Source organism: Hemitrygon akajei, chromosome 8, assembly GCF_048418815.1.
Source record: "Hemitrygon akajei chromosome 8, sHemAka1.3, whole genome shotgun sequence".
Lineage (NCBI taxonomy): Eukaryota > Metazoa > Chordata > Chondrichthyes > Myliobatiformes > Dasyatidae > Hemitrygon > Hemitrygon akajei.
Genome location: NC_133131.1, coordinates 110,571,834 through 110,586,403, shown reverse-complemented (window position 1 = coordinate 110,586,403; position 14,570 = coordinate 110,571,834). Strand labels below are relative to the sequence as shown.

The window sequence follows — 14,570 nt, the reverse complement described above, 5'->3', positions numbered from 1 at the left end:
GACGCTGCCTTTCTGAGACACCACTCCATACCCAAGATGGAGCTGACTAGATTTACAAGCTTCTGCAGCTTCTTCCGGTCCTGTGCAATAGCCCCTCCATACCAGACAGTGATGCAGCCTGTCAGAATGCTCTGCACAGTACAACTATAGAAGTTTTTGAGTGTATTTACTGACATGCCAAATCTCTTCAAATTCCTAATAAAGTATAGCTGCTATCTTGCCTTCTTTATGAATACATCAATATGTTGGGACCAGGTTAGATCCTCAAAGACCTTGACAGCCAAGAACTTGAAACTGCTCACTCTCTCCACTTCTGATCCCTCTATGAAGATGAGGATTGATATGTGTTCCTTTGTCTTACCCTTCCTGAAGTCCACAATCAGCTCTTTCATCTTACTGACATTGAGAGCCAGGTTGTTGCTGCGGCACCATTCCACTAGTTGGCATATCGCACTCCTGTACACCCTCTCATCACCATCTGAGATTCTACCAACAATGGCTGTATCATCAGCAAATTTATAGATGGTATTTGAGCTGTGCCTAGCCACACAGTCATAGGTATATAGAGACTAGAGCAGTGGGTTAAGCACACACCCCTGAGGTGTGCCAGTGTTGATCACCAGTGAGGACAATATGTTATCACCAATCTGCACAGACTGTGGTCTTTGAGTTAGGAAGTTGAGGATCCAATTGCAGAGGGAGGTACAGAGACCCAGGTTCTGCAACTTCTCAATCAGGATTGTGGGAATGATGATATTAAATACTGAGCTATAGTTGATGAACAGCAAAAATGGATGTTTGTATTGTCCAGGTAATCTAAAGCCGTGTGAAGAGCCATTGAGATTGCATTTGCCATTGACCTATTGTGGCACTAGGAAATTTTCAATGGGTCCAGGTCCTTGCTGAGGCAGGAGTTCAGTCTAGTCATGACCAACCAGTCAAAGCATTTCATCACTGTTGATGTGAGTGCTACCAGGCGATAGTCATTAAGGCAGCCCACATCATTCTTCTTAGGCACTTGTATAATTGTTGCCTTTTTGAAGCAAGTGGAAACTTCTGCTCGTAGCAGTGAGAGGTTGAAAATGCCCTTGAATACTCCTGCTAGTTGGTTGGGACAGGTTTTCAGAGCCTTACCAGGTACTCCATCGGGGCCTTCCGCCTTGTGAGTGTTCCTCTCTTTAAAGACTGCCTTACATCTGCCTCTGAGACAGGGATCACAGGGTCATCCAGTGCAGCAGAGATCTTCACAGTGGTAGTTGTAGTCTCTCTTTCAAGGCGGGCATAGAAGGTGTTGAGTTCATCTGGTAGTGAAGCATCACTGACATTCATGCCTTCGGATTTCGCTTTGTGGGAAGTAATGTCTTGCAGACCCTGCCAGAGTTGCAGATCAGCTTGTGACAAGTCAATCTCTGAAAACCTCTCTCAGCCTGTCAACGTCTTCTACTTGTGGCAGGGATACCGCACAGTACATCACAGGTTTGATGCTCACTTTGAAGTACCCACATATGTGAGCAGCTCTGGCCTTCCCTTTCTGAATCCCTGGGACAATGGGTGTGGCCCAATCGTTCCATTCAACCTCTGAGAGAATGCCAGATACATCCAAGCTCAGAAGTTCAGCATCCACTTTAGGACATAGTGTGTAAGGCACTGGATGTGCTTTATGGAATCTTGTTGTTGCTGCTTCAATTCTGGCCTTCATGCCTTTGAGTTTACCAATGCCCTTCTCAAATACATTTTCATTAGCATTAAGCAACTGTGACAGTCTCTGGTTAGTGCTACATTTAGGCTGCAGTTGCCTGACAATGACATATTGAGAGCTTTGATTGTGTGCCAGTCTCGTTGAATTTTTCTCAACCACTCAAGTCTGAAAAGAGCTGGCCCTCCACTTTTCAACATATAAAGTTCTAACTACTGTGTTTTGCCTCCATCCATCACATTTACTTTCATTTTGCCTTTAGGACACACTTTTTCACCTTATAGGTCTTTAGCATCACCAAGGTCTTTTCTAAAGGTAGCTTAGAAAATAATCTGGTGTAGTCAGCTTCTGAAATTATAGACACAGCTGACCAGGTATCTAGCTCCATTTTCAGTTTTCCACCAGATACATCTGTGGTGATCAAGATGATTTTGTGATCTGCTTCAAGCAATGCTGTACAGTTGTAGGCACGACAGCTCACTTTGTCAGACTCTGTTGTCTGAATCAGTTTCACATTCAGACATTTTATGCATTTGTTTAGTTTTGCGCTTAAAAGTCTGCTTTTTATCTGACTTGCACACCCTCTGTATGCGGTCTTGTTGTGACACATTCTGCAATTTTTTTTTTCTTTGAACCACAGTCATTTGCATCATGGGAAGATTTGCCAAATCAATAACATTTCTGGCTTTTTGCAGCTTTCAGGGACATTTTGTAATTTGCATAAATTCTTTCTCTGTAGATCAGCTGCATCCTTTGCTGCAGTCTCTAATGCTATTGCAATGGTCAATACCCATTCTAAGGTTAGTTCTCTTTCTGACAGTATCCTCTTTTGAGTGTTTTGACTGTGCTTGTCATATGCAAGCCTCCTCCTTAATGCATCTGCAAGTCCATCTCTAAAGTCACTGTTCTGGGGAAAGTTTGTGCAGCTCTACAATGTATTCAGAAATGCTTTCATCCTTTGACTGGTTCCTTCTGTGAAATCTAAATCTCTAGCAGTTTTGGGCTCAAGTGATTTTCAAAATTGGAACAATTTTGTTGAACGTCTTGCTTACTGGCTTTTCAGGAGCTATTAAATTGCGGAAGAGAATGTACATTCTAGCACCAATTAAGCTAGGAAATGTGGATACTTTCTTTACTTTATCCACATTGTTTGCATTGCAATACTGTTCAGCCCTCTCGATATGGAATTCCCAGTCCTCATTAGTCCTGTCACATGTGTCAACTTACTTGACTAAGGCCATTGTCACATTAGTTTTACTAGTTGTGCATCTCCACTGTGTACTGTGCATTGTTACTCACATGCCCTTTTCTAGCATCCATGATCACCTTCTCTGTATTGGTTACTCTTCCCTTTTGCTGTCTCTCTCCCTTCCTCTGAGTTCTGTCATCTTGTAACTGTCGGTGCCATTCCATACTCATCACCAATTTTGTGTGTACATACAACTATGTATCAAATAAATAAAAGCACACACTCGGAGGAGGTTAATGTGTATATTCACTTTTCAGAGAGAGCAACAAATCAATGTGCATGAGTAAGTGTTCAGTCAATAATTAGTGCTAAAGGGTATCATTGACGAAAAGAAATAAACCGTACATTGCAATAGAAGTTTCAATAGCTTAATCCAATGAGAAAATGATCCATTTTCTTAAAAGTAGGTTATGCAAGGATCAAGAATCATCTTCTTGCTCTTCCTTGAACTTAGCCCATGGGATCCTTCATAAACACTGGGAGAACAGGGTCTCTGGGGCTCCAAAGTTTGGCCCCATTTTCTTATATTGGAAGGATGTGATTAAGCTTGAGGGAGTGCAGAAAAGGTGCACAAATATGTTAACTGGATTGGAGGGCTTAAAAGAGATTGGAGATTGGGTCTGTTTCCCTTGCAGTGAAGGAGGCTGGCAGGTGACATAATAGAGGTATTTAGAATTACAAGAGACATGGATAGGGTAGCGAGCCAGTAACTATTTCACATGGGAGGGGTGTCTAAACCTAGAGAGCATAGGTTTAAGGTGAGAGGGAGGAAGGTTATAAAGGATCGGAAGGTAATTTTTTTCACAGAAAGTGTAGTTAGTATCTAGAATGAGCAGGCAGAAGAAGTGGTGGAAGGACTATAACAACATTAAGACAGATATTTAAATGACCAGTACAAAGAGGGATATGGAATTAAGGCAGGCAAGTGAGATTTATATAGATGGGCATGATAGGCAGCATTGACACAGTATGATGAGGGCTTCTCTGCTGTGGAACTCAATGCCTCTATAACTCAATTTTCATAATCATGTCTCTGAAATGTGTCTTGAACCAACTACTGTGTAATTAAGAAACTGGTATTCCGGTTACCAAGTCATTAGCCTGCTCAAGTTACTGCTACAGATTAGTCTCAGGGATGAATTGATGCTATCTAAAATAGGCACAGGTTTGTGGCACAGTGTATTTTCTGCTATTTGGTCACCTGAAGGGCCTTCAACACACTATCAAGAAAATGTTGTGTCAGTTCTGTGCCATTGGGAAAAGGCATTAAAATTCAAGTCATAGCAAGATCAAACAAAAAAAAATGAACTTCAAAAGCTGACAAAAATAGTCTCCCATTAATTAATATGTCAACAAAAGGAAAACCTACAGAGAAAAGTGATTAAACTGATCAAAGCGTGGGCACAACAGAAGTGTATCGTATGTAAGCAATCAGTAGTCAGCAACCAGTCATTTGCGAGCAACTGATAAAGCTGGGTCATCATCAGTTGAATCACCATCTAGAGCTATTGATCTGTGATCACCAACTCACAAAAATTCAGATGCTGAATGCAAATTTAATGAATCTTCTGCAGGCTACTGAAAATTGAATAAAGAAAATATTTAAAACATTCATACAATCTTGTCAATTCTTAAATGTGTAATATTAAATTATGACAACGTTCAAGGTATGCAACCTCGGGAATATCTCCATCTGTTTCAATTAACTTTCAGAAAGTGGGCTGAGTAAGGTTTTAATAAGACAATGACAGCTATGAATCAACACGTACTCATTTTCTTAGAATATGTGCAGTGCCTATAAAAATATTTACCCTCCCTCCCCCCGGAAGGTTTCATGTTTTATTGTTTTACAACATTGAATTGCGGTAGATTTAATATGGCTGTTTTTGACACTGATCAACAGAAAAAGACTTGTTCATGTCAAAGTGAAAACAGATTTCTACATAATGATCTACATTAATTACAAATATATAACACAACATAATTGATTGCAGAGGTATCCCTCCCCTTCAAGTCACTATTTAGTAGATGGACCTTTGGCAGCAATTACAGCTTTGAGTCTGTGTGGAAAGGTCTCTATCAGCTTTGCACATTTGGACACTGCCATTTTCCCTCATTCTTTTTTACAAAACTGTTCAAGATCTGTCAAATTTCATGGGGATTGTGAGTGAACAGCCATAAATTCTCGATTGGACTGAGGTCTGGACTCTGACTTGGCCACTCCAGGACATGAACTTTGTTGTTTTTAAGCCAATCCTGTGTAACTTTGGCATTATGCTTGGGGTTACTGTCTTGCTGCAAAACAAATCTCCCAATTCACAGTTCTCTTGCAGACTGCATCAAGCTTTTCTCCATGATTTCCCATGTATTTTGCTGCATTCATTTTACCCTCTACTTTCACAGGCGTTCCAGGGCCTGCTGTGGTGAAGCATTCCCACGGCATAAGGCAGCCACCACCATACTTCACGATAAGGATTGTGTGTTTTTGATGATGTACGGTGTTCAGCCTGATGGCCAAAAAGCTCAATTTTGGTTTCATCAGACCATAAAACATTCTTCCAGCTGACTTCAGTGTCTCCACATGCCTTCTGGCAAACTCTAGCCAAGATTTCATTGACTTTTTTTTTCACAGTGTCTGTCTCTTTGTCACTCTCCCATAAAGCTGTGACTGGTGAAGCACCTGGGCAACAGTTGCTGTATGCACAAACTCTCCCATCTCAGCCACTGAAGCTTGTAACTCCTCCAGAATTGTCATAAGTATGTTGGCAGCCTCCCTCATGATTCCCCTTCCTGCACAGTCACTCCGTTTTTGAGGACTCTAGGCAGATTTACAGCTGTGCCATATCCTTTCCATTTCTTGATGATTGACTTAACTGTACTCTAAGAGATATTCAGTGATTTGGAAATTTTCTGGTATCCATCTCTTGACTTGTGTTTTTTAATCATCTTTTCGCGGAGTTGCTTAGAATGTTCTTTTGTCTTCATGGTATTTTTTGCCATGATACTGACTCACCAGCAGTTGGACTTCCCAGATACCAGTGTAATTTTACTACAGTCAATTGAAACACATTGACTACACACAGGTCTCCAAAAACAGAGCTCCATTTAACTAATTATCTGACGTCTAAAACCAATTGGCTGCACCAGTGATGATTTGGTGTATCATATTGAAAGGGGTGAATAATTATGCAATCAATTATTTAGTGTTTTATATTTGTAATTAATTTAGATCACTTTGCAGAGATCTGTTTTCACTTTGACACAAAAGATTCTTTTTTCTGTTGAACAGTATCAAAAAAGCCAAATTAAATCCACTGTGATTCAATGTTGTAAAACAAGAACACATGAAAACTTCCGGGGGGAGGGGCAGTGAATACTTTTTATATGCAATGCACATTGAATTTTGGCTTACTGTACTGAAAAACATCACAAGATTCCTCAGCATTATAAAGTCAGTAAAAATTGAAGATACTGGAAATCAATGGCAAGCACAGCATTTTCTGTTTTAATTTCAGATTTGTAGTATCTGCAGTCATTTTGATTGCATTTTTGTTATCAAATGAAGTCTGAAATAGCCAAATCTTATCAATTATCGAAAGCTTGGATAGAGAGACAGTTTTAAGAAATGCCTTAATGGAGCTAAGAAACAGAGAAGCAGAACTAAATATGATCCATTGATTCCTGCCCTTGTTTTCTTAAAGATGACAGCCCTATTTATTTGATTGGCTTTGCTGACCTTTATTTTTATCAATTTTAGATTTTAAAAGTTATTAAAATCAATTGAAATCATTTTTGTAATATCTCTGAAGTTCAGAGATATTTAAAAACAATGAAAATGCCCTTGATACCATGGAGCTGAAGGCTGTCAAGGTAGGGCAGGTTCCTTCGACTGAGGCCTGCTCATCACTCTGTGTGGAAGGGTTGAAGTCACCAGTAGAAAGGATCCTCAAGGTTCACCTGCAGGTAGTCACTGTGCCAGTATTCCACTCTCTCAGAAAATGGATAACACTTGACAATGCAAACTAACCACAGGTCACTATTATAAATATGAGAAATATAAAAGCATCAGATAGCAATTCTTACTAGGGCTTTATCCAGAGGCAAAAACTTTTCACGCTGAGTGCTATTGCAACATTGATAGCAGTTAATCATATGATACAAACCTTCCAAGCTTGCAGCAATATTTGTTCACAAGTACTTGGTATCTAACATTTGCATTTGGTATTATACAATGTTTTGAGGTAAAACAATAACGTGTAATAAAGTGAATAACGTGTAATGCAGAATAAGATGTAAAAGCAACCAAAAAAAAAGGAGTGCAATAAAATGCAAGGTCATAATAGGGTAGATGGAGAGGCCAAGAGTCCATCTTATCGTCCAAGACGTCCATTTAAGCGTCTGAAAACAGTGAATTAGAAGCTGTTCTGGAGCCTAGTATTACATGCTTCCAGCTTTTACATCTCCTGACTGATACAAAAGGGTAGAAGGGAAGATGTCTGGGGCAGCTGGGGTCTTTGATTATGTTGCCTTACTGCGGCAGTGACAAGTCTCCAGACATTTTCTATGATGCATCAATAAAAATTGAAAAGGGTCTATGGGGATAGGCCAAATTTCATTAGCCTCCAGAGGAAGTACAGATTTTGGTGAGTTTTTTTGGCTGTGACATCAATGTGTTTGAACTGTTCGAGAGTATATGTGGGATTATTACGTGAAGTGAGTTCAGCTAATTGAGCACAATCCAGTCCATTCAATTGCTTTTTATTTTTTTATATATAATAATACAGAAACTGCTATGGTGTATGTACTGTAAATAAATTAGCAATTTAATTAAGAATTCAAAGATTTAGTGCTTTAGAAGAAAACAAATAAAATATTAAATAAGAATTTGTTTCCTGAAGATATTGTTACTAATTGCTCAATAGACTACAACACCAATGTTATTAGATGAGATTATACTGGAACCTTTATCAACCTTTATAATACTGGTTAAATCATTTTAGGTAATGTGAGTTCATGTCTTATGCTTATAAGTCTGTGCTTTATTTCCCACAGGCATTTGCAGGAAACTCAAATTCCGATGGAGTGGTAAGACATGATTTACAACATCCAATTATTACGCGTTATATGCGATTGGTGCCACTGGACTGGAATGGTGAAGGTCACATTGGACTGAGAATGGAAGTCTTTGGATGCCCTTATTGTAAGTACCAATTGCTCCTGCTCAAGGAAACTTTTTTCCACTTATTGTGTTATAGCTGGAGTTTAGAACAATGAAGGACAATCTCGTTGAAACTTATCAAATAGTGGAAGGCCTAGCTAGAATGGACATAGAGATGATATTTCATCTAGTGGGTGAGACCAGGACCAGAGGTCACATGCTCAGACTACTTTTACAACAGAGATAAGGATGAATTTCTATAAGCAGAAGGAGGTGGTTCTGTGGAATTCATTGCCACAGATGGCTTTGTAGGCAGCCCATTTCATGCACTCACCACTCTCTGAGTAAAAAACTTACCCCTGACATCTCGTCTGTACCTACTTCCAAGCACCTTAAAACTATGCCCTCTTGTGCCAGCCATTTCAGCCCTGGGGAAAAGCCTTTGACTATCCACACGATCAATGCCTCGCATTATCTTGTACACCTCTATCAAGTCACCTCTCATCCTCTGTCACTCCAAGGACAAAATCACTGATTTGAGTTTTTAAGTTAAGAATTGTTCTTGTGTTTGTCTTGGTAAAACAATTGATAACTAAACAATTGGATTGAGTGTGTTAGCTAGAAGGAGAAGCTGAACAAACTTAGATTTTCCTCTCTGAGAGGAGACGTATCAGAGGCTAAAATGCGACATGCAGATACGGTGGATTGTGCCCTCCTATCCTGTATGTTTTACTAACGCTTTCAATGAGTATACGCTATATATTTGGAAAGCCAAATACTTTAACGCAATAACAAAGATGTTGCTTAAAGGAAAGAGGACACCTTTAACTTGAAGTAATTGTTGAGTATCTTTTTCCAAAGATTCTACCTAACTTTCTGTTTTTACTTCCATCGCCAACATCTGAAGACCACTGATGTTCATTCAATTTAAGGCTTTACAAACACAAGCGAATTTTATTTATTTGAGAAATGGAAATGAGTTTCAGTGATGGATAAGGAAAAATGGAAAGAAAACCAATTTCAGTACTGTATCAAAAGAAACAAATATCTACCTAGCACAGTGCAACTTTTACTATCCTACTTACAACTTTTACAATTTTTTTTCTAATGTTGAACTGTTTGCAGTTAATTTATACATTAACAATTGCTTGCAAAGTATTGTTCTTTGGACAAATCTGCTAGCTAGGACTTGAGTAACATACCTTAATTTATAAAATAAGTTATATAATGCATTTGAGTTAAATCAAAAACAGTTCAGCATATATCATTAGTCAAAAGTCCTTGCCATTTTAATTTATACCCACTAGAGCCAGCAAATAAACCCAGATAGTCCTGAGTTTAACTGTTCACCAGACTTATTCTAATACATGTCTCAGTGAACTATTTGGTTGCATAGTCATCTATGATGTACTCACCTAGGATCAAATACTAACTCCTGTACTTTCAAATTGCCACAACTTAAGTTTGGTTCCTTTATATAAAGTAATTGTCCAAACTGGTCACCTTTATGACTGCATGATTAATTTTATTTATAATTATTTTTTACCTTCTGTCATTTTGGATTTTACCTTCTATTGTATTATTTTGGATCTGTGGAATGTAAGGTAATCAGCTATTATGCTGACACTCAAAAGCAAGAACGTCTTTGCCTTACCAAATGCTACACCTCCCTTAAACTTCCTCCCTCACCACTATTCAGGACCTCAGACAGTCCTTCCAGGTGAGGCGACACTTCACCTGTGAGTCGGCTGGTGTGGTATACTGCGTCCGGTGCGGCCTTTTAGATATTGGTGTGACCCGATGCAGACTGGGAGACCATTTCGCTGAACACCTATGCTCTGTCTACCAGAGAAAGCAGGAACCCCCCAGTGGCCACACATTTTAATTCCACATCCTATTCCCATTCTGATTTGTCAATCCATGGCCTCCTCTACTGTCAAGATGAAGCCACACTCAGGTTTGAGGAACAACACCTTATATTCTGTCTGGGTAGCCTCCAACCTGATGGCATGAACATTGATTTCTAACTTCCGTTAATGCCCCTCCTCCCCTTCTTACCCCATCCCTAATTTTTAATTTTTTATAAATTTTTTCTCTCTTTCCCTCTCACATTAACTCCTTGCCTGTTCTCCATCTTCCTCTGGTGCTCCCCTCCCTCTTTCTTTCTTCCAAGGCCTTCCGTCTTTTGATACTCCCCCTTCTCCAGCCTTGTTTCCCTTTTGCCAATCAACTTCCCAGCTCTAGGCTTCATCCCTCCCCTTCCTGTCTTCTCCTACCATTTCAGGTCTCCCCCTCCCCCTCACACTTACAAATCTCTTACTACCTCTTTTTTCCATTAGTCCTGACAAAGGATCTGGACCTGAAACGTTGACCGTTCTTCTTCCTATAGATGCTGCCTGGTCTGCTGCATTCCACCAGCATTTTGTGTGTGTTGCTTGAATTTGCAGCCTCTGCAGATTTTCTCATGTTTGCCCTATCTAAACCACTTTCTTTCATCTAAAATTCTTTTGTCTAAAATTATTGTCCTTGTAGCTTCATGGTCAATTGCTTTTCATTATTCCTAACAATTAATGAACTAAATAGTTTTCCATTGCAGTTTGCTCAATTTGTTTCAGAAAAACCAGCTTCTTTACCACTCCTTTGGTAACAGGAGAGGAAAAGGAATTAGCTTTTCTTTTTTCTAGCTCCAATAATTGTTTGAGCATATTCTACAATATACCTACAAAACCAAGCAGGAATTGTACAGCAATTTTTAACTTATCTGTTTGAACTATGAATGGAACTTAACTGCAAATGAGGGCTTCTGTTTATTCTTTTTCAAGAGGGTCTTTTTCTGTGATTAGAAGAAGCTTCACATGTTATAAACCTTATTATTTGCTTAAGCAAATAATCAACTGCTCAGTAGTGTTTTACAGAACTATCCTGCAGATCTGTAAAGTTAATCCATAGAGCACTTTTGAAGCCTGCCTCACTGGAGAAGGTTTTGTTAGGATGCATTTGCTTCTAGGCTAAAAAAGAACAGATAGAAATTGAGGGATTTCATTCAGCACTTCATTATTGGGAGATGGATTTTGTATTGCAGCCTGCTCAGAATGGATTCTTAAAAACTGCTATAAAAAGATGCATGATGAAAAGAGCAAGAGACTTATCAATTTAACTTGTTTGAGTGTACTGCCTTGGACTGAGAGATTAAAGTCTTGCATTCTGTTTGCCAAATAAAAGGGTCTTAATAAACACTGCTATTATAGAAGAATCTTTCTTTCACATCTTTAATATCCACCAAAGATCCAAATAGATGCAAACAGTCCCGATTTCAATGAAAAATAGCATCTCTACAAAATGCAGCTCTCCATCTAAAACAACCACGTGCAACCTTACACTCAATGTCAAACAGACAAAAGAATTGATTATGGACTTCAGGAAGGGGAAGCCTCGGGAACACACACCAGTCATCATGGAGGGATCAGCAGTGGAAAGGGTGAGCAGTTTAGAGTTCCTGGATATAAACCTCTCTGAACGTCTATGTACTGATACAATTACAATGTTTTGACAGAGGCTATGTTTTGTTAGGAGTTTGAGGAGACTTGGTATGTTGCCAAAGACTCTTGCAAGTTTCTACAGGTGTACCGTGGAGAGTATTCTGAGTGGTTGCATCACCATTGGGTATGCAGGAACTATTGCACAGATCAGAAAAAGCTGTAGAAACTGCAATGTCAGCTAGCTCCATCATAGGCAGTCTCGAGGACGACTTCAAAAGGCAATGCCTCAAAAAGGTGGCATCTATATACGACATCACCTACGACATGCCCTCCTCTCATTGCTACCATCACGGAGGAGGTACAGGAGCCTGAAGACACCCACTCAAAGTTTCAGTAACAACTTCTTCCTCACCACCATCAGATTTCTGAATGGACAATGAACCCATGAATGCAACATCACTATTTATTTTTGCTCTCTTTTTGCATTACTTCCTTAATTTAATTTTATATATATATTTCTTACTGTAATTTATAGTTCTTTTATTATTATGTATTTCAATGTACTGCTGCCACAAAACAACAAATTTCACGGCAAATACCAGTGATATTACAACTGATTCTGATTCTGATTAAATAATGGACCAAGTTCTAAAGTAGGTGCTTGAACATAGGTCTGAGAAACTGTCTCGTGATATCTGTCAAGTTGGTGCCTGCATACATGCAATACCAATCAGTTTAAGAGATGCTATTTACTTTGACCTTTGTTTTAGACAATTACTGTGGACCAACTGCATCTACATAGTCACAAACCCACTTCCTCTTTAAGTTGTGCATACTCTATTCAGAATGAGCCTTTTCATTTAACCATTAAAGAATTAGATCTAATAGTGCTTTCTGAACTATTATCAAAGTTAGAATATAAACTCATAAACATATATTAATATTTGCCCAATCTAATGTCTGCATAACCTTGTTACCAATCCACCCAAGTGACTTCACAGAAATTAGATCATAAGACATAGGACCAGAATTAGGCCCATTAGGCCCATCAAATTTGCACCACCATTTCATCATGACTGATCCAATTTTCCTCCGGGCCCAAATCTCCTGCCTTCTCCCCATATCCCTTCATGCCCTGATCAAGCAATAATCTATCAACCTCTGTCTTAAATATGCATACAAACTTGGCCTCCACAGCTGCCTGAAGCAATGAATTCCACAGATTCACCATTTCTGGCTAAAGAAATCCCACCTTTCTCCATTCTCAAAAGAAGCTTCTCTATTCTGAGGCTGTGTCCTCTGGTCCTAGATTCTCCCAACATAAGAAACATCCTCTCCACATCCACTCTATCAAGGTCTTTCACCATTCGATAGGTTTCAATGGGGTCACCCCTCATTCCTTTGAATTCCAGTGAATAGAGACCCAGAGCCATCAAACGCTCTACATATGACAAGCCATTCAAACCTGGAACCATTTTTGTGAACCTGCTTAGAACCCTCACTGATTTATGTGTTCTGTGGATCACTACTTCATTTCAGTCTAAGCCTCTTCCTATATTTTATCTTACCTGCCTTAAAGTTTGTTCATTCTTTTGGCTTGGCTTGTTTACCTCATGATTTGTCTATTTTAGAAAGCCATATCTTAAAATACCCACAATGTTTTCTCCCCAAATGGTGTAGTTATGTAGGATACATGATATGCTATAACATGTATGGCACCGTATCAAGCACTTGTTCACCAACTGACCAGTCGATTGTGATTTCAGTTTTTAACTGACAGTTGCAGAGTGGACCTGTGGTATATTTCAAGCAATGTTATTACACTGTTATTACTTGTCTCAGCTCTAAAATTGGCACTTAAAAATATTCTCAGAATATTGCCACAAAATATATAATAAGTTGACTCTATATTCAACTCAGCCAAAATATTTATTATCCTTCTCTTAAAATTTTTTATGCTAAATATTAAAATAAAACTATCTCCAATTAAATTACAATTATGTGAGTATTACTCTGTTCTCCATTATCAGCAGTATATTTTTTGCTTTTTCATGAATTCTGGGTATAAAAAATGATCATCATGATTAATGGTACCATCATACAGGCAGACAATTTTATATAAAATGTTCTGAAATGTATTTTTTCATATATTTATTTCTTGATTTATTTTTGTGCATTGTCATTTGCACCACAGTTAATTTGTTGTGTAGCCCTTATTCAGGAAAGCATGGATGTGTCATTGGATAAGCAGCCAAAGTTCTAGACCACTGATCCAGAGATAAGGTTTGTTCCCATAGTAGAAACTGGGGAAATCTGAATTCAAGTGATTAGCGTAGAATAAAATAAGCCAGTACTAGTCACAGTAACTGCTAGTTAAGTAAAAATCACTTATGATAAAAAAACTGTTATTATTGATTATACCCTGGTTCAAAAGTACAGCCATATAATTCACTGTTTAAACCATGAATGAACTAGCTAGTGACATGATCTGATCTTTCATGAACGTCCAGACCATGACACTTACACCTAAGTGTTTTTTTTAAGTCGATGATAATCCATCTGCAGTAAGATCATTAATTTTCAGCACATGCGACAAATAGATTTAGGCTTAGTTTAATTCAAGTGCATTTTTCTCACAATGCCTTGTACTTGGGATGTTTATCACATTGCTATTGAAATCAACTAATTAAATTGGAATATGGAAGAAGCAAGGTTCCTTGCTTTAAAAATGCTCCAAGACGTCAGCGCATTGTAGCCAATGAAATATCATAATGATTGCAATGCAAATAGCTGTAATTTCTACACAGCAGACTTCCATAAACAGCAATACCAATAAAGTCTATTTTGGTGATGTTATTAAATATAGGCCTGGAAACTTTTCGATTCCCCTTAAATAGATGTAACTTCTGGCCAGTCTTATTTACCTTTATTGACTTCTGCCTAAATATGGGATGTAGGTGCAGCATTTCTATCCATTAATAACTCACA

General features: G+C 38.6%; 1 protein-coding gene across 2 annotated transcripts in view; it reads left to right on the top strand.

Annotated features, from left to right (window-relative positions):
- The window catches only part of LOC140732153 (contactin-associated protein-like 2), a 1,811,541-nt gene that overhangs the window by 753,671 nt on the left and 1,043,300 nt on the right, over positions 1 to 14,570 (top strand). For both annotated transcript variants that reach the window (XM_073054373.1, XM_073054374.1), the window contains exon 4: positions 7,998 to 8,145. In XM_073054373.1, coding sequence (XP_072910474.1) covers positions 7,998 to 8,145 — 148 coding nt within the window. The remainder of the gene's footprint in view (positions 1 to 7,997; positions 8,146 to 14,570) is intronic.